Source organism: Eucyclogobius newberryi, unplaced genomic scaffold (genome assembly GCF_026437365.1).
Source record: "Eucyclogobius newberryi isolate DKJ021-1_F unplaced genomic scaffold, fEucNew1.0.hap1 SCAF_14, whole genome shotgun sequence".
Lineage (NCBI taxonomy): Eukaryota > Metazoa > Chordata > Actinopteri > Gobiiformes > Gobiidae > Eucyclogobius > Eucyclogobius newberryi.
In genome coordinates this window covers 35,846,994-35,866,941 of record NW_027315768.1, presented here as the reverse complement: position 1 = coordinate 35,866,941, position 19,948 = coordinate 35,846,994, and the positions used below count along the sequence as shown (strand labels likewise).

The 19,948-nt window shown below is 49.6% G+C and overlaps 1 protein-coding gene across 8 annotated transcripts in view; it reads left to right on the top strand.

Moving 5' to 3' along the window:
- Positions 1-19,948, top strand: part of obsl1b (obscurin like cytoskeletal adaptor 1b) — a 74,721-nt gene that overhangs the window by 24,553 nt on the left and 30,220 nt on the right. Inside the window, exons 8-22 of one of the 8 annotated variants that reach the window (XM_072445335.1) lie at positions 950-1,225; positions 2,746-3,021; positions 4,311-4,583; positions 4,793-5,041; positions 5,214-6,170; positions 6,242-6,304; positions 9,058-9,324; positions 9,643-9,918; positions 10,401-10,688; positions 10,760-11,035; positions 13,419-13,637; positions 13,938-14,213; positions 14,939-15,211; positions 15,890-16,165; positions 18,817-19,092. In XM_072445335.1, coding sequence (XP_072301436.1) covers positions 950-1,225; positions 2,746-3,021; positions 4,311-4,583; positions 4,793-5,041; positions 5,214-6,170; positions 6,242-6,304; positions 9,058-9,324; positions 9,643-9,918; positions 10,401-10,688; positions 10,760-11,035; positions 13,419-13,637; positions 13,938-14,213; positions 14,939-15,211; positions 15,890-16,165; positions 18,817-19,092 — 4,521 coding nt within the window. The remainder of the gene's footprint in view (positions 1-949; positions 1,226-2,745; positions 3,022-4,310; positions 4,584-4,792; positions 5,042-5,213; positions 6,171-6,241; positions 6,305-9,057; positions 9,325-9,642; positions 9,919-10,400; positions 10,689-10,759; positions 11,036-13,418; positions 13,638-13,937; positions 14,214-14,938; positions 15,212-15,889; positions 16,166-18,816; positions 19,093-19,948) is intronic. The other 7 variants (XM_072445336.1, XM_072445338.1, XM_072445337.1 and 4 more) reach the window with 7 other exon arrangements.

Sequence of the window (19,948 nt, the reverse complement as noted above, 5' to 3'; positions counted from 1 at the left end):
GGCCGGGTCACGAGCCGGGTCACGAGCCGGGTCACGAGCCGGGTCACGGGCCTGGTCACGAGCCGGGTCACGGGCTGGGTCACGAGCCGGGTCACGAGCCGGGTCATGAGCCAGATCACGAGCCGGGTCACGGGCCGGGTCACGAGCCGGGTCACGGGCCTGGTCAGGAGCCGGGTCACGGGCCGGGTCACGAGCCGGGTCACGAGCCGAGTCACGAGCCGGGTCACGGGCCTGGTCACGAGCCGGGTCATGAGCCGGGTCACGAGCCAGATCACGAGCCGGGTCACGGGCCGGGTCACAAGCCGGGTCACGAGCCAGGTCACGAGCCGCCGGGCCACAAGCCGGGGTCACGAGCCGGGTCACGAGCCAGATCACGAGCCGGGTCACGGGCCGGGTCACGAGCCGCCGGGCCACAAGCCGGGGTCACGAGCCGCGGTCACGAGCCGGGGTCACGAGCCGGGTCACGGGCCGGGTCACGGGCCGGGTCCGCCATCTTGAATGTTTAGGATCGGGGGTTGAAGATACTTCCGTATCTCAGTGTGACGCGTTTAGACCTCGGCCTGGGATTGGCTCGGGCCATAATCCGACGACTTCATTGGCTCAGACTCGGGCTCAGACTCGGGCTCAGACTCGGGCTCAGACTCGGGCTCAGACTCGGGCTCAGACTCGGGTTCAGACTCGGGTTCAGACTCGGGCTCTGATTGGTTCCAGACCGAGACGCATTCGAACAGAATGTGGGCGGGGCTGGCGGGTCAGGCAACCACTTTCCCGTGTCCGTTCTCCGGGGTTTGCGCTCGTGTGGCGGCCCGGAGCGACCAGCAGAGGGCGCTCCACAACCACGCGCTACTTTAAGAAGTGAAAAGTTACTCAGTTCCGCTTTAAACTGTTGCTTTGGTTTTTCCAGAAAAGCCGAACATGTTTTTTAAAGTCAAACTCCACTTTACCGTAGCTCCGCCCGTGAGGTTTTCGGCCGTTCCGGAGGCCGAGAGGAACAAGCGCGTTCACTGCGGTCGCCCGCTTCTTTTACAATGTGAAGTGTCCGAGCCGTCGGCGCCGGTGACGTGGCACAAAGACGGGTCCAAACTGGCCCCTCAGAGCGGCCTCGAGGTCCTGTCCGAGGCCCGGGTCCGATCGCTGCTCGTTCACTCGGCCGAACTGTACCACACTGGGCTGTACAGCTGCAAGAGCAAAGGCGACGCCGCCACCTTCAACGTGGACGTCACAGGTGAATCTTTTTACCACCTAAACACTAACACATCTGAGGCTGGCGCTTCTTGGGTCATTGTTCGTGGATTATTCTTAATCAAAGACATTTAATCGAGTTGCTCTTGTGGTCTTCTTTTATTTAGATGTTCTGTTATTGCAGGAGAACATGTTTTGGGGTCTTCTTTTATTTAGATGTTCTTTTATTGCAGGAGAACATGTTTTGGGGTCTTCTTTTATTTAGATGTTCTGTTATTGGGCAGGAGAACATGTTTTGGGGTCTTTTTTTATTTAGATGTTCTGTTATTGCAGGAGAACATGTTTTGGGGTCTTCTTTTATTTAGATGTTCTTTTATTGGGCAGTAGAACATGTTTTGGGGTCTTCTTTTATTTAGATGTTCTGTTATTGGGCAGGAGAACATGTTTTGGGGTCTTCTTTTATTTAGATGTTCTGTTATTGGGCAGGAGAACATGTTTTGTGGTCTTCTTTTATTTAGATGTTCTGTTATTGCAGGAGAACATGTTTTGGGGTCTTCTTTTATTTAGATGTTCTGTTATTGCAGGAGAACATGTTTTGGGGTCTTCTTTTATTTAGATGTTCTGTTATTGCAGGAGAACATGTTTTGGGGTCTTCTTTTATTTAGATGTTCTGTTATTGGGCAGGAGAACATGTTTTGGGGTCTTCTTTTATTTAGATGTTCTGTTATTGCAGGAGAACATGTTTTGGGGTCTTCTTTTATTTAGATGTTCTGTTATTGCAGGAGAACATGTTTTGGGGTCTTCTTTTATTTAGATGTTCTGTTATTGCAGGAGAACATGTTTTGGGGTCTTCTTTTATTTAGATGTTCTGTTATTGGGCAGTAGAACATGTTTTGGGGTCTTCTTTTATTTAGATGTTCTGTTATTGGGCAGTAGAACATGTTTTGTCTTAGTGTGAAATTGTAATCTTGTTTTGTGGTGTCCATGGGCAAGACACTTTGTATGAATGGTGGTTGGAGATTGGCGGCCACAGTTCCAGTCGTTCCGCCCCAGGGCAGCCATGACTCTTGTTAAAGTAGTGAGTGAATCATGAGTCATGACGATTACAAAAGGTCTTTAGCCGTTGCGTTTCTAACAGGAAATGCACCGCTCTGTAACTGCTGCTGTCAGTAGAGTCGCAACCTCGCTGCTGATTGGCTCTGGTGTTGCCATGAAATACACAGTTGGATTTCCAAATCTGGAACTCTGCTAACTGCTAACTGTGAGCGGCTTCAGTTGGCTCCAGATGAACAAGATGGCGGCTCGAGCGCGTCTGTGGTCACTGCCTGACCCTCTGGATTATTCATAACTTGTGATTATTGATGGCTCCTGCTAATGGATAATGCTAAGGACTTTAGGGAAAAATACAGAGTTCTAAAACCTTTCCAGACTTGCCAAGTTGCTAACTGATGGATAGCATGAGCGTCGACCGCGGCGCTAATGCTAATGCTGTGTCTTTGAGAGTGGTGCTTGTAGTGTTTGCGGTCGGCTCCTTGTTGACTCTGGGTCTAAACGTATCCGTAGCTCCGGCGGTGGTATTTGAGCCGGTGGCAGAGGAAGGCCGCGCCCTCTCCGTCTCCGTGGGCCACGCCCTAGAGCTCCAGTGCTCAGTGTCAGATCCCGAGGCCCTCGTGCGATGGTTCCACGACGACACGGAGCTCGGGCCACACTCGGGCTTCCAGATCCGGGCCGAGGGCGGCGGGCGGACGCTGTGTGTTCAGTCTGCAGAGATGTGCCACTCGGGCGTCTACACCTGCTCCACGGGCGACGACTCGGTGGAATTCACCGTGGACGTCCAAGGTGAAATGAGTGTTAGGGCTGTGCAGTTAGTTAAAGGTGCACCGTGGACGTTTTCAGGGTGGTTATGACACCCGCCTCTCGTCATGGAGATGATGTTGCTTTCTCTAGAGTTTTCCACAGGATGTCGTTGAGGTCTTCTTTTCTTTTAACAGCATTTTGTAGATTCCAGTCCAGTTAAAAATGTAGCGCAGTAAAAAGTGCAGAGTCAAATGTTGTGAAAGTATCGGCTGTGAAATGTTCTTCAGTGAAGTAAATGTGTGGGTGTAGTTCCTCATTTGTCCAGCAGGGCTCCACTGTAGAAAAAGATTCAGTTGTATCATCTGGACTCTAAACGTTTCGACTCTGATCCAAGAGTCATTCTCAATCTGCAAATCAAGACCGGGACCTCCTGATAAAAGGCGTTATTGGTTTCACCAGAAACTAAACCTCTTTGTTTACTATGAGCCCTTTAATGGACTATCAGCCTCCTATGGTCCCAGGCTCACTCTCTCTCTCAGCCTTGAGGACCTGATGAGCATCAGAGTGTTCTGGGCGTCGACCTCTTCAGGGATTCAAAATTCCATTATAAACAACAGAAGATTGAATCTTTAACCCTCCTGTTTAAAGAAGTTGTTTCTTTTAAACACAGTTTGTCTCTTTAACTCTTTCTCTTCATCTTTTGTCCTGCTCAGAGTCTTCTCTCTGTCTTTGATCCAGTGTTTTGTGTCTTTAAGATGAAGCTGCACGACGCTCTGTGGTCCTGAACTCCAGTGTCTTCTGCTGATAAAGCCTCTGGTGAAGAGGCTGTTTAGTCTCACAATGTGGCGCTCTTTAGAAAACAAAGGGTTTCTTTCTGGTGAAACCAAGAACACTTTTTATCAAGAGTTGGGCGGGGCCAACTCAGATTCAATAAAGTAAAGATACTTAAACATTGTACTTAGGAACAGGCAAAGCAACAACATCTCCATCGTGCACCTTTAATCATAATTATCCAATCAACCTATTCATTTAGTCTCTTTGCTATTTTGTCTCTCTTTTGTAAACATAATTGTGGTTACCATAGTGACACAGATAACGGTCATTGGGATATTTGTTGACAATAGAGCAGCCCTAATTTTAATTTTCATGTGTAATAAATGTAATAACCTTTCTGTTTAGATGCAACTAATCCACGCAGCTTCACATGTTTCGTTTAAGTGTTTTTCTTAGTTTGCAACTTAAATCTTAATCTGAAATGAATGGCTGGTAGTTAGAAAACCTGTGAGTAAATCTTGGTTTTTCTGAAGTTTTTTTAAATGTCCCAATGCTAGCGATTCCCGCGCTCACAGTCTTTGAGCGGATGAGGTCTCTTGAAGCGGTCACGCCTCTGGAGCTGGAGTGCGAGGTGCCAGACTCTGCCCTTTCCATTTGCTGGTTTAAAGACGACGAGCAGCAGCTTCTGCCCAAACAAAACCAAATTTGGGACGAGCAGGAAAACAGAGAAAGGCAAATTATGGTTGTTCAGTCTTCCGAGAGCTTACATTCGGCCTTAAACCGCCACGAGACCAAGGATGACACTGTCCACGTCACTGTGCATCATGAAGGTGACTGCTGTTCTTCTAGTGCTTAGACGTTTAGAGAGTCCAAACTAACACCTACTCAATTTACATGTCGTCTCGGTCACTGGTTTTCTGTGTTGTACCTTGTAAAGTCTTTAAACTCCTTTTCTCATAACATGCAGTTCTTTTGCTTGGAGTAATTTATTCCCTTTTCACTTTATACACGATTGTAATATGAATCCATGAATCTGTAGCTTCGTCATTGCCACCATCGCCCGGTGTTTTGGAGATGGTTGAAGACTCTTGTTCAATGGAAACAGGCACAAAACTGGATGGTGCGGTCCAGGCGTCAGCGCAGCTCCGTCACAAAGAGTCTAGGTCCGAAGCTGAAAGCGAAGCCGCCTTCGTGAAGCGAGGCCTTGTAATCAAGCCCACGCAGCCGTCAAACTCGGGCTCGTACTGTTGCGCAACAGCCGACGATGTTGCACAACTCGTAGTGAAAGGTGATTTTAAATGTTTTGTGGTGGTTAAATGTTGTAACTAACGGTGTATGTAGCATTAACCTGTCTTTCTTTGTTACTGTGCTGTGTTGCAATCATAACCCCGTAGGATTTTTCGGTGTACGTACTGTTTGATAAATGTGTTGAGTGTCTCCTGTAACTTTTTTGCTTGAAGTGGAGAAGACCAGTCCGATCGCCGGGCCAAGTTCCATTGTTCAGCAGTTTGAAATCTCGGACCCGGTGGCCAAGGCCTGTTGGTACAAAGACGGCACGCCCATCGGCAACGAGCAAGGCCAACTCCAAGACATCAACAATCAGAGCTGCCACGGAGAGAGCCAAAGTCCCAGACAAGACTGGGATCCTGGACAATCCTTTAGTCCCGGACAAGACCGGGATCCTGGACAATCCTTTAGTCCCGGACAAGACCGGGATCCTGGACAATCCTTTAGTCCCGGACAAGACCGGGATCCTGGACAATCCTTTAGTCCCGGACAAGACCGTGATCCTAGACAATCCTTTAGTCCCGGACAAGACCGGGATCCTGGAAAATCCTTTAGTCCTGGACAAGACCGGGATCCTGGACAATCCTTTAGTCCCGGACAAGACCGGGATCCTGGACAATCCTTTAGTCCCGGACAAGACCGGGATCCTGGAAAATCCTTTAGTCCCGGACAAGACCGTGATCCTAGACAATCCTTTAGTCCCGGACAAGACCGGGATCCTGGAAAATCCTTTAGTCCTGGACAAGACCGGGATCCTGGAAAATCCTTTAGTCCTGGACAAGACCGGGATGCTGGACAATCCTTTAGTTGTGGACAAACCTATGATCCTGGACAATCCTTTAGTCCTGGACAAGACCGTGATCCTGGACAATCCTTTAGTTCTGGACAAGACCGTGATCCTGGACAATCCTTTAGTTCTGGAGAAAACCGTGATCCTGGACAGCCTTTTAGTCCCGGAGAGAGCCATAGTACCAGATTGTCCCGTATTCCAGTAGAGCTCCATTCTCCTGGAAAAGTCCACGGCCTGGTAAAGAGCCGTAGTTCTGGGCAGCTTTTAAGCCCAGTGCAGACCTTCTGCTCCTCTGCTCACGGGACAGAGGTCTTTGAGGCGACAAATCTAAATGACAAAGGTGGCGTTCCAATCTGCACTTTTGCACTGTGGTCTGAAAATGACTCGACTCACTGTTTTCTCTTTGAACAGAGCAGGGTCACATTCCCGACAATGAGAGCGTCGAATTTGCCCCAAACACTGAGGATGATAAAGGTGATTTGATTCATTTTGGCATCGGTCATCCATGTAACACAGCACACAAACGCCTCTAACCACTGTGGAACCATCTCCGCGCTCTGAAGATGTATGCGTGACAGCTTCTTCATGACTTTATCAACCATCTCCTGCAGTTCTTTTCCATGTTGATGTTGTCATACTAACTACATGTATGTCCTGTTCATGCTAGCCACCATCTTGCTTCTAACCTTTGACTCTTAAATTTCATCTTATTCTTATCAACACAAGACCCCTCCATGTCATTGCTGTCCTGAACATGAACCCGTTGCAATGACAACGTCCTGTCAAAAACTGGATCTAAATGGATTTAAAGGATAAAATTGTAGGGAGTAGATTAGAGTTATGAGTTTTAGCTCGACGTGTTAGGAGGGAGAAATCAAAGGCCAATCTGGGTCATCTTGTTTGTCTTTGCAATGGATCCTCCATAACTCCATGCTAACTCACATGATGCAAACTTTCTGTTGAGGCGATCATCACTGAAACCTTTCTCTGTGCACCACCACTGCCTTTAGCCCCAGCGGCGCGGTCCTCCAACGTACAGAGGAACAGGGCCAGAGAGGAGGCGAGCCCAGGGGAGGAACCAGAGGAGGAACCAGAGGAGGAACCAGAGGAGGCACCAGAGGAGGAACCAGAGGAGGAACCAGAGGAGGAAGAGAAGAGTCCTGAGGAAGACGACGAAGGCTCAGAGGAAGGCCTGGAGGAGGAGGGCCCAGACAACATGGGCACAGAGGAGGAGGGTGAAGAGAAAGAGGAGGGTCCAAAGGAGGAGGGTCCAGCAGAGGACGTGGGCTCAGCTCCAAAACACTCTGTTGTCTACAGCAGCAGAAGTTCAGAGACCAAGATAAATCCAGAACATTCCAGACCAACTCTTCACTCTACGCTGAGGTCACAGGCAGATGCAGTTTCACTGAAGATATCAAACCAACTCTTGCTTGAGACAAAGACCAAGTCTGTTTCCAGAGGCCTCTGTAGTAAAGAGCCGCTCAAGCTCATGACAACATTTGTGCCGATGGAAGAATCGTCAGAGGTCTCAGTGGATGAGGCCATTCTAACACGGCTGAATGATCAAACTGAACAAACTGAGCATGCTCAGAACACAGTCTGTGTAAACTCCAAAGTTCGGAGCAACAACAATAAATTCAGCTCCACTGAGCAGGAATGTATTTACTTCACACAGCACAGAGTCTCTGGGCCCGAGGACGGCAGGTCCCCCACAGCTTCTGCTCAGTCCAATGTGCTCCATCAAACCTTTAACAGACCTGCTCTTTCACTCCCTCCTCCTCTGCAGCTGCAAGAGCAGGGCTCTGAGCTCCAGAGTCCAGACGTTTCAGCTGAAGCTTTTGCAGGACATGTTAAGCACCACACTCACGTTTCAGATGTGTTACAAGTGACCTCTGATCCAGGAGCTGAAGAGATGAGGACAAAAGTGTCTTTAGAAACAGTTAGCTCTGCACACAGAGACTCAGCTGGAGTCTTAGACTCTGTCAGGGCTCAGATTCTGTCCGAACAGATTTTGAACACTGCACATTTGGCACATGTCCACCCAGAGCAGTCGTCACACACAGCACAGACCTCCTCAGTGCAATGGGAGGGCCTCCACGGTCCAGACTCCCTGTCTCCTGCTGAACTAAGGAGGATTCTCTCCACACAAACCACAGCTGAGCTAAAGCACATGGAGGCAGGCCAGTCCATGACAAACTTTCAGAACATTTGTCAAACCACAGAGACATGCGTGGACCTCAGCAACTCCCGCACTCTGGGCCTCAAGAATTATGCTTTAAAGAAAGTCCAACAGGAAGAGTTGGCCTCCTCCTTAGGAACTATTCTTCAGTTACTGCCGCCTGTCGCAGAAGCTCAGAGCAGTCTTCACAGCACCCCCTGTGGTCAGACACATCGCTACAGCTCCCACAGTGTCTTCAGTAACTCTTTACACTCTGTCTATGACATACCAGATCAGACATACTCTTCAGCTGGATCCAACCAATCCAAGATTGTGTCCATGCAAAGAACAGTACAGTTCCATCAGGGCGAGGGAGAAGGTTCCTCCATCGTTGGACAGAGGTCACACACAGAGCAGACAAGAGCTGATCAGACCAAAGTGGACTCTGAGGAACTCTATTTCTCAAAATGTTCTGGAGATTGCCACGTTGACAGAGTCTCTACGAATAAGGTGGCTGAAGGTGATTTCAATGGTTAGCATTACCAACAGACGAGGTCTAGCATCAAACTGACAATAGGACATTTTGTACATCTATGGTCAGACTAAACCTGCATATTGTAGATGAAGTCTCTTTGGTTTAGTTCATGATCGGGCATGTTTGAGTTTTGACAATAGACTTTCTGAAGTGATTCACCTACGGCACCAGATAAACATGTGTCTTACATTTAGCTAATGCTATCATCCACTGTCTGCAATATCAAGTCCCCAGACAGGACGCTCAATTATAATTGTTTGTCTTTTTTCTTGTTCAAGACTTCAACAGATATTTCCAGGTGTCTTTGACTCTTGGGAGTGTGAAGAGCTGGTTATGATTTTTAGCTGAACCTCTTGGTGTTAGATAAGACCTAGATGTGTTAAGAGGTGTGTGGATCTCCCTCGGTGTCTGTTTAGAGCACTAACAGAAGGAGAACATAACTCTAGCTGTGGCATGTCTAACCTTCAGTCCTTTTGTTTTGAGGCTCTGTTCTTAGTCTTAGGTGATAACGTTGTTTTGGTGTGACGCCCTCAGCTCCGGTCAGACTCACTGCGGTGGGAGACACACACAGGTCATGTGACGCAGGCGAGGACGTAGATCTGATCTGCGAGGTGTCCAACCCCAAAGAGCCCGTGTCGTGGTTCAGAGACGGCGCTCGGGTGTGTGACGGCGCCGCTCTGAAGATACTGTCTCACCACTCAAACCGCCAGCTGAGCATTGCCTCAGCCGCCCCGGGGCAGTCTGGGGTTTACAGCTGCCACACGGCCGACCACTCAGTGCAGTTTCATGTGGACGTCAAAGGTGAAGAGCGTCTGAGAGCTAATGCTACGGCTTTTAGCATTAACAGACTTGTTAACGTGGATAATCCACCTGTAGTTATGCATGTGTTGGGTGGGTTGTACCAGGTAGATGTAAATACTGTTGTAGTAAACTCACCTGTGTAACTAACTCTGATGTTTGCCCCATGTTACGTTCCTGTTACTCACGTTTGTTGTGTCATTGAACCCGCGTGTCTCAGATTTGGTCTCATAAATGTGATGTTCCTCTTACTGTGATGTTTGGATGGTCTGTGGCTGAACAGCCTCTGATTCACGGTTGTCGTTCCCGTGTGTTTTGTAGCTCCACTGCTCAGGTTCTCCGCTCTGCCCGAGGCGGAGCAGAGGATGTCAGTGCTGCAGGGCTGTCCTCTGGCCCTGCGGTGCGAGCTTTCAGACGCCTCAGGGCAGGTCACGTGGTACAAGGACGGGGCGGAGCTTCTGCCAGAGAGCGGAGTGGACATCCAATCAGAGGGCCAGAGGCGGAGCGTGTTTGTGCCCTCTGCAGAGCGGCAGCACTGCGGCGTTTACCGCTGCGAGTCTAAGGACGACGACGTTCAGTTCACTGTGGACATTCGAGGTGACTGTGCAGCTAACGCAGCTAACGTGTGCGCTGCTACTAATATGGCCACCGGCGGCTAACGGCTAACGCTACACACCAGACCGCGCTTTTGTGAGGCTTAAGGAACTTCACAGATAAATAAGGTTTCTCGTGTAACTTTGAAGAGATGTTTAGTCAATTCATTCAACGTTTACTTGTCACTTAATGCAGAAACTCACGCGCTCGATGGTCAGAAGTAGAATATGTACACATTAGTAGTTATTTCTGAACCGCCTTAGGTAACCTCTTGACCCTTCAGACATGCCTGATCCTTAACAGCTGTGGTGTTAAAGGCTCTAACACGCTGTACTCACTCTTCTGTCCTTTGTTTCACTTCTGTTCTTCTGTTTGTTTTGTGTCTCGCTTAAGTCATTTGTGTCAAGTCTTTCTGAACCTTCAGGGGCTGTTGTCCACCTGTGATATGTTCTTAAACTCTTGCTTTCTCTCTTTGGTTTGAGAAGACTCCGCAGTGAAAGCTGTGATGTTCTTAGAGCTCCCGGACACAGACAGGAAACAGCAGGTTCTAGAAGGTTCTCCTGTGGTTCTTCAGTGTGAGCTGAGCCAGGTGTCGTCTGCTGAAATCACCTGGTCCAAAGATGGAGAGAAGGTCCATCCAGACACAAACACAAACATACACCAGGAGGGCTTGGTCCACACCTTGAAAATCCACTCTGCTGAACGGCAACACAGCGGAGTCTACGAGTGCTCAACAAACCAAGATAAGATCCAGTTTGAGGTGGACGTGAAAGGTAGTAGCAGTGACGTAAGGTTTAGACCAGAGTCATGTTTCTCCTGTAAAACCTTCTCATTCCTCTTCTAGGCAGAGCTGCTCATATCTTACCTCTCGCTCTGTCAGACAAACACAAGCTGGCGTGTGTGGGCGCGCCCATTGTCCTGCAGTGCCAGGTGTCAGAGGCTGCGGCTCAGGTCACATGGGCCAAAGACCACATGGAGCTGTTTTGTAGAACTGGTCTGGACATGAAACGAGATGGCTGCCTGAGGAAGCTCATGGTGCACTGCGCGAAACTGTGCGACGCAGGCACCTACAGCTGCAGCCTCGCCCATGACGTAGTCACGTTTAGCGTCCGTGTCCAAGGTGAAGTGTGTGTGCCAATAAAGTCTTAACAGTGTGACCTGAAGCCTAACACGTGTGCTACGCAAATCTAACACCAGGCTTCTCCAGTGAACTTTACCCCGCTCCCTGATGTGGCTAAGAACAAGTTTGTGGAGACGGGCTCCAGTGTGAGGTTTACGAGGGCTCCACACAGATTTTCTGGTACAAAGACGGGCGTGTGCTGCTGCCTCAGGGCGAGTGTGGCGTTCAGAGCCCAAATGGACAGGTGCCTCAGGGCGAGTGTGGCGTTCAGAGCCCAGAGGGACAGGTGCCTTAGGGCGAGTGTGGCGTCCAGAGCCAGATGGACAGGCTCAGGGTGAGTGTGGCGTTCAGTGCCCAGAGGGACAGGTGAGTCAGGGCGAGTGTGACGTTCAGAGCCCAGATGGACAGGTGCGTCAGGGCAAGTGTGGCGTTCAGAGCCCAGATGGACAGGTGCGTCAGGGCGAGTGTGGCGTTCAGAGCCCAGATGGACAGGTGCGTCAGGGCGAGTGTGGCGTTCAGAGCCCAGATGGACAGGTGCGTCAGGGCGAGTGTGGCGTTCAGAGCCCAGATGGACAGGTGCAATATTAATGCTTGGGTCAGCATTTCATTTTGCTGCTGGTGAATGGGACACGAGTCTGAAACAATAAAGTGAAAGTGACTCTCAGTCAAATGATTTCAAACCCTGAAGGTCCAGAACTGCAGAGTGAGACTGTTCTACAAATCAAGACATTCCACTTCCACCTGAAACTCTCTGGTTTGGACAGCATAATATTCCTGTGTCCCTGAAATCGTCACAAACACAAAAAAGACAAGATGCCCGCACAAAAGCAGGAATCAGAATCAATCATCTTTATTTCCATTCAAAATATGAATTTGCTTCGACACCAAGACGCAACATAAAACGTTTAAAAATAATAATAATACGTATAAAAAGTGTAGACAGTGCTAAATGTGCTCAAATAAAATAAAATGTGTAGTATATGAATTATTACAAAGTATAACAAAGTATATTTACAACTGAGGGGAGTGGCCTCCTGCCTGAGGGGAGTGGCCTCCTGCCTGAGGGGAGTGGCCTCCTGCCTGAGGGGAGTGGCATCCTGCCTGAGGGGAGTGGCATCCTGCCTGAGGGGAGTGGCCTCCTGCCTGAAGGGAGTGGGAGTGGCCTCCTGCCTGAGGGAAGTGGCCTCCTGCCTGAGGGGAGTGGCATCCTGCCTGAGGGGAGTGGCCTCCTGCCTGAGGGGAGTGGCATCCTGCCTGAGGGGAGTGGCCTCCTGCCTGAAGGGAGTGGGAGTGGCCTCCTGCCTGAGGGGAGTGGCCTCCTGCCTGAGGGGAGTGGCCTCCTGCCTGAGGGGAGTGGCCTCCTGCCTGAGGGGAGTGGCCTCCTGCCTGAGGGGAGTGGCTCAATCGTCCATGTCCAGGATGATCTGACCTGCTCGTCCCAGAGTCCTGGAGTTTCTGTTTTACATTTGGCGCTTCATTTTTCAACAACAAGCGACATGTTTGAAGAGGCAGGAGAACGGAAGGTTTGAGAGTGAATGATGTATTTTTTGTTCTGAAACTGAAACTGAAACTGAAACGATGGTCTGATCACAACAACCTCCCCTCCGTCTACAATAACCTCATAAAGCCATGGCAGAAATCAGATTTCAGGAGAATATAAATACTGCTGCTCGAACCGTTTCCATCAGATTACTAATGACTCTGGATGTGAGTCGAAGTGTCTTGATTGCAGTCCAGATGAGACCTTCACATGGACCATCACATCGACTCCATTACAAATGTCGTATTGAGCAAATCCTTCTCAGTCCGTGGATCTGACTCACTCGCTGGTTGATCCTTGCACAGCTTGTTCACGTTTAGCTTGACACACATTCGACCATCATTTACTAACGTCTTCTGCACCTGTCGTTGAACCTGGACGAAGCAGCATTCGAAATATTCAGCCAACTTGTGTTACATGTGAGTTTCTGCGCTTGTTAGGGTTCTCACACATTCTGGAAAATCTTGAAAACAAAATTGAGACGTGTAAAATGTTGTGAAAAATGTGAAAAAATAAAATAAATTCAATATTGTCCTTTTGCTTTGCCGGATTATTGGATATAGAATCTCATCATCAATCAATCTTTGTATTAAAAGAATAACACGTTTGAAGACAACTTGATTACAAACTAAAAAAGTCCTGGAAAAAGTCCTGGAAAAGGATTTCGAGCAAAGCGTGTGAACCCTGAAAGTGTCGGAGCCGCTTCGACGTTCAAACATCGTGATTAGAGTCATTACCAGTCAAAACGAGTTAAACATAAATCCAAACGTCACAGTTGTTGAGACTTCTGCTGCTTAAACTGAGTGAAATGTGAGTTGCAATAGCGCCCCCTTTGGTTCTCAGCTGTTCCAGAGGCGGACTCAGACACAGTGGTCCCGGGGCGGACCGAGCCGTCAGACAGGAGCCGCCCGCCCGACACCTGCCACTTTACCTGCCCGAAATCGCACCAGCCTTTACCCGAGCCGCGCCGCCAATCGGGGCCGACACAGGAGATGGCGCCCCCTGGAGTGTCAGAGCCAGTTACGCCAGTGTCCAAAGACGGGCTTGTTTCATTGGTCCAAGGTGAAATCCAGTCTTGCCTCGGTCATTTCTCCATCTCACTGACCTCTAACACCCTAAAACGGAAGCGCCACATCACCACCGTAATCCTCACGCTCTTGTGATTTTCCCGCTCGCTTCTGGTCATCCCATCACTCAACCCCCCGATCGTCCATGTGCGCGGCTTGTAGAGCAGATTAACACGAGTAGCCCTCTAGATGGCAGTCTGGAGCATGCTCTAGCCCACGAAGCCTCTGCATGGCCACCCGAAAACGCCGCCTGAAACGCCGCCCCCTGCCTCATGTCTGTGCCGTTTCGTTGCAGCGCCGCCGGTCACGTTCAGAGAAATCCCCGAGGAGGATCTGTTGAGGACGGCGGTGGAGCAGGAGGAGCTGGTCCTGTCCTGCGAGGTGTCGGCGCCCGAGGGAGCGGTGCAGTGGTACAAAGACGGAGCGGAGGTTCAGCCAAGCGACGCGCTGGACGTTCGGGCTGAGGGCACCGCGCGGAGTCTGACCGTCCGCTCGGCTCGGCTCTCCGACACCGGCACGTTCTCCTGCCGGACCGGGGACAATGTGGTCATGTTCAAGGTGACCGTGCGAGGTAACGGAAGGAGCCGAGGAATACTCTGATTCAGGAGAGGTAGAATGTAGGAAAGAAATGGCCACTAATTGGTTTATACCTCAAAAAGAATGTTGAGCTGTAGGAAACGCTGCTAGCAAGCAACGCTAGCCTGAGCTAAACGTACGATTGACTGCAGTTACTTCTGACTGATGTTGGGGACATGGGCCAAACTGGTTCCTAGGATCCTTTGTGGTCAAATCACTTTAACCATGAGCGTCAACGATAGTTTATGATCAGAAATGTTTCTCAATGTTTTGTCTGCACTCGGCTTGCTTCTGTTGACGTGTCACGAGACGGGCTTGATGTTTGATGATTACGCTACATCTCACTGTCCCAAGTCACATGACAATCAGACGCTTCTGAAGAAAGTGTGATGGTATCATAGTAACAGATGTTTAATCATAGTCTAATCATAAGAAATGATATCAGAGGAACCCAAAGTGGTCTAGCACTTAGTGAGGTGGTCAAAGGTTCCTGGCAAATTGGCCTTTTTGAGTTAGGTTCTTCACTTCATCTTCAAAAAGCGAGACCTCATGTGGTCCATGAATCACCTCCTTCAGGTGCTGATGAGGACAAGGCTGCTTGGACAGTTGCGGAACCAAAGAGCTCACATTAAGGACGTTGAGGCTGACGCTAATGTAGGATTGTCCTTCTGAAACTGCGTTCATGGTGTTAAGTGGTCTCTCTTTGCTGCACGTTCAAAGAGCCTCCGGTGACGATTGTCTACCCCAAAGAGGACGTGCATCTGGATCGCCACGTTCCCGAGGAAGTGATCCTCAGCTGCGAACTGTCGCGGGCCAACGGAGTCGTGAGCTGGTTCAAAGATGGCCAGAAGCTTCAGGAGAGCGAGAACATCAAGCTGAAGGTGGAGGGGCCGTACAGGCGACTCAAAATTCTGTCCAGCCGAGTGGAAGACTCTGGGGAATACGTCTGCGACTCCGATCACGACTCCATCTTCTTCCAGCTCAGTATCACAGGTAAAAGCTGTGTAGGCCGACCAGTCACTCAAGGGTAACGCCCGGGACCCGGTTCCACTGTGAACAAGAGACTGAACGAGGCATTTCTTATTCTTCTCATCGTGCACTTTGAAATATGGACAGCAAAATGCTTCTTGAAATCTTGTTTTTTTATTTTGATGTCCATATTCATTGACTTTCGTCTTGTCTTTTGTATCGTCAGATGTCATATTCAAACCTCTTTCATTTGTCTAAATTAATTATGGACAGTAAAATATCCTCGCTATCTTCATAATTATTGCTCTTGGTTTTCTCTTTTGCTGAAAGTGCAGATTGAGAATCCCCACCTAGTTTGCACTTCTTGTCTTGCTGCCGTCTAGTGCCTTGATCACAGTCTCTTGGTTCATTAGTCCCAAGTACCAACTCTATGGGATCGGTTGTTCCTCCTCTTCTTCAACCCAACATGAGGCAGAGTTACTTAGTCATGTTACACTTCATCTTACTTGAATCTTGTTCTTTAAAAAAATCTTACTTTCGATAATCTTTACACATTATATTATGTCAGCCTTGTTTCAAATGGGTCATTTAAAGACATCCACTCCCGTCAGTATGAAGTCCATTTTATTTCCAATAGTTGGGCTCCCTATTATGGTAGGAAGTCTTACCCAGGGCCCCGCACTTACTGCCTGTCTCCCTTAGAGCCACCGGTGCGCATCGTCTCCCCCAGCCAGTCCCAGATGGAGCTGTGTCAGCAGACGTCCGAGCGCATGGTCCTGAGCTGCGAGATCTCCCGTCCAAACGCAGTTGTTCGCTGGTACAGGGACGGGCTGCAGGTGGAGGAGAGCCAGAACCTGCTCATCGAGGAGGACGGCGTCTACAGGAGGCTCATCATCCCCAAAACCACCATCCAGGATTCAGCCGAGTACGTGTGCGATACGGCAGACGACTCCATGACCTTCTTTGTCAACATCGCAGGTACAAAGAAGGACAACATATGTATCTCTACTGTCTGATCTGAACCTCACCGGCTCATTTAAGTGATCCAAAATGAACATTTTGTAGCTCCCAAAGCGATCTCGCTCTCTTGGACTGGACTTCAGCTCAGGGGGAGGAGCTCCACAGCACAGCCAGATGATTGGACAAGAGAGAACCCAGACTCAGGCCAAAACAAGAGGCAAAAAGCAGAGAAACACAAGATAATCATTTGTCTCAAACTCTGACTTGATCTCGTGCTAAAGCGCCGTGTTTCCTCTGATGCTAACGACTATGTGGAGCCTTAGCAAAGCTAGCAAAGCGCGTTAGCAACAGCCGTTTTCTGTTTATGGCCGCACGGCACTCGCTTTGTCAAGAGCCACAATCTAATATTTCCAGGTCATAAAGCGTCTGACAAGATCCAAAGCCAAAGCATGACATAAAGAGAGGTTCAAACGCCACGCCCCTCACACACTAGCTTTAGCCACGCCCCTCACACACACTAGCTTTAGCCACGCCCCTCACACACACTAGCTTTAGTCACGCCCCTCACACACACTATCTTTAACCACGCCCCTCACACACACTAGCTTTAGCCACGCCCCTCACACACACTAGCTTTAGTCACGCCCCTCACACACACTATCTTTAACCACGCCCCTCACACACACTATCTTTAACCACGCCCCTCACACACACTAGCTTTAGCCACGCCCCTCACACACACTAGCTTTAGCCACGCCCCTCACACACACTAGCTTTAGCCACGCCCCTCACACACACACACTAGCTTTAGCCACGCCCCTCACACACACTAGCTTTAGCCACTCCCCTCACACACACTAGCTTTAGCCACGCCCCTCACACACACTAGCTTTAGCCACGCCCCTCACACACACTATCTTTAACCACGCCCCTCACACACACTAGCTTTAGCCACGCCCCTCACACACACTAGCTTTAGCCACGCCCCTCACACACACTAGCTTTAGCCACGCCCCTCACACACACACACTAGCTTTAGCCACGCCCCTCACACACACTAGCTTTAGCCACTCCCCTCACACACACTAGCTTTAGCCACGCCCCTCACACACACTAGCTTTAGCCACGCCCCTCACACACACTAGCTTTAACCACGCCCCTCACACACACTAGCTTTAGCCACTCCCCTCACACACACTATCTTTAACCACGCCCCTCACACACACTAGCTTTAGCCACGCCCCTCACACACACTAGCTTTAGCCACGCCCCTCACACACACTAGCTTAAGCCACGCCCCTCACACACACTAGCTTTAGCCACGCCCCTCACACACACTAGCTTTAGCCACTCCCCTCACACACACTAGCTTTAGCCACGCCCCTCACACACACTAGCTTTAGCCACGCCCCTCACACACACTATCTTTAACCACGCCCCTCACACACACTAGCTTTAGCCACGCCCCTCACACACACACACTAGCTTTAGCCACGCCCCTCACACACACTAGCTTTAGCCACTCCCCTCACACACACTAGCTTTAGCCACGCCCCTCACACACACTAGCTTTAGCCACGCCCCTCACACACACTAGCTTTAACCACGCCCCTCACACACACTAGCTTTAGCCACTCCCCTCACACACACTAGCTTTAGCCACGCCCCTCACACACACTAGCTTTAGCCACGCCCCTCACACACACTAGCTTTAACCACGCCCCTCACACACACTAGCTTTAGCCACTCCCCTCACACACACTAGCTTTAGCCACGCCCCTCACACACACTAGCTTTAGCCACGCCCCTCACACACACTAGCTTTAACCACGCCCCTCACACACACTAGCTTTAGCCACGCCCCTCACACACACTAGCTTTAGCCACGCCCCTCACACACACACACTAGCTTTAGCCACGCCCCTCACACACACTAGCTTTAGCCACTCCCCTCACACACACTAGCTTTAGCCACGCCCCTCACACACACTAGCTTTAGCCACGCCCCTCACACACACTAGCTTTAACCACGCCCCTCACACACACTAGCTTTAGCCACGCCCCTCACACACACTAGCTTTAACCACGCCCCTCACACACACTAGCTTTAGCCACGCCCCTCACACACACACACACTGGAATTACAAAACGCCTTTTTGTGACTCGCTCAGATTGACCTCAGGATTAAAACGTAAAATTGAGGTTCAATTTAGACTTTATTTATTAAGACGTTATGTTAGTTATGTTAGCATTATGTTAGCAGAGCTCTGCCCCTGAGCCCAGAGCTTAGAGACACACACATTATTAACTCTAACCTTGTAGAAAAACTCTGATGTGGCCATTTGCTCTGCCACATGAGCTTCTGTCGTCGCGCTCACACCATCTGTGGTCAAGCTCCTCTTTCAAATACTCTTTCCAAAAGGGTTTCTTACATCTCCTAATTTTCTGTCTTTGAAAATAACATAAGTTACCGAATATTAAAAGAAGTCCTTGACATTTTTGGGTTTAACACGTAAGTCCCAGCATGCATTCACATTAGGGGTGGAGCCTTGGGGATGTGGCAGGAGAAGCCACAGAAACAATCCTCACGGAGTCTGTTTTTGACTTACATTGTATTTCAATCACATGGTCAAGATGTAATATTTGTACCATTAACCGCACTTCCTCAGAGCCTCCAGTCCGCTTCGTCCGACCTCGTAAGTCGGCGAGTAAAGTGGAGACTGAGGTCGGCAAAGCGGTGGTGCTCGACTGCGAGGTGTCCAGGCCAAACGCAGAGGTGACGTGGAAGAGAAACGGGGACGAGGTGGAGGACATGAAGAACGTCTCGATCCTGGAGGAGGGAGTGTTGAGGCAGCTGACCATCCACGCTCTGGCCGAGGAGGACGCCGGGCAGTACGTGTGCGACGCCAAAGACGACCTCATGGACTTCACTGTCACCGTCAAAGGTACGGGACTTTTTCACCTCTGACCAAGCTCCTTTTTGACAGCGTCGGGCTCATTGACGGGCGTTTTGTCGAAACAGACTTGGAGCGTACGCCCTTTCGGAGAGGTGTACCTCAGGGATCAGTTTTGGGTCAACACTGCTCTGTACGCTTTGGACGCTCTGGAGGCTCTGGAGGCTCTGGACGCCCTGGACGCTCTGGACACCCAGAGTGTCCAGAGCCCTGGGTGCTTTGGACACTGTGGAGGCTCTGGAAGCTCTGGACGCTCGGGACGCTCTGGAGGCCCTGGACGCTCGGGACACCCTGGAAACAAACTAGCTTTCTCAATTCACCTTGAAGTTACCATATTTAGGTGGATACTGGACTGTTCGGATCAAAATTTGCAAAACGGTTAAAAGTAGAAAGAGGTAGAAGGAGTTTTAAAGTGAGTCTGGACCTGCCACACGGGACGAGTAATAGCAGGAAACTGCCTGGTTTTGTTACTTAATAACCCAGTTTTGAGTCGTTCTATGGCACACTGTATGGGACCATTTTCTGTTTCCCTTTTAACCCTGTTCCAACATTGTTCCTCATCAGAAACTCACATGGAGTTTAAGCTTCTTTGACACTAGTTTGATGAATGCGGCCGACGGTCAAAAACACACTTTTCTCAATCACACATGTTGATATTTTGTGACGTTTTGATACATTCAAAAGCAGTGGTCCCCAAACTTTTGGACTCGAGGGCCGCATTGGGTTCTAAAATTTGTCCGAGGGGCGGGGCCAGGAAAATATGGTGTGTTTGTGTGAACTAATGAATTACTATAAATGACACGCAAGATTTGACCTGTAACTTGTAACAAAGCAACAAATGCATTAA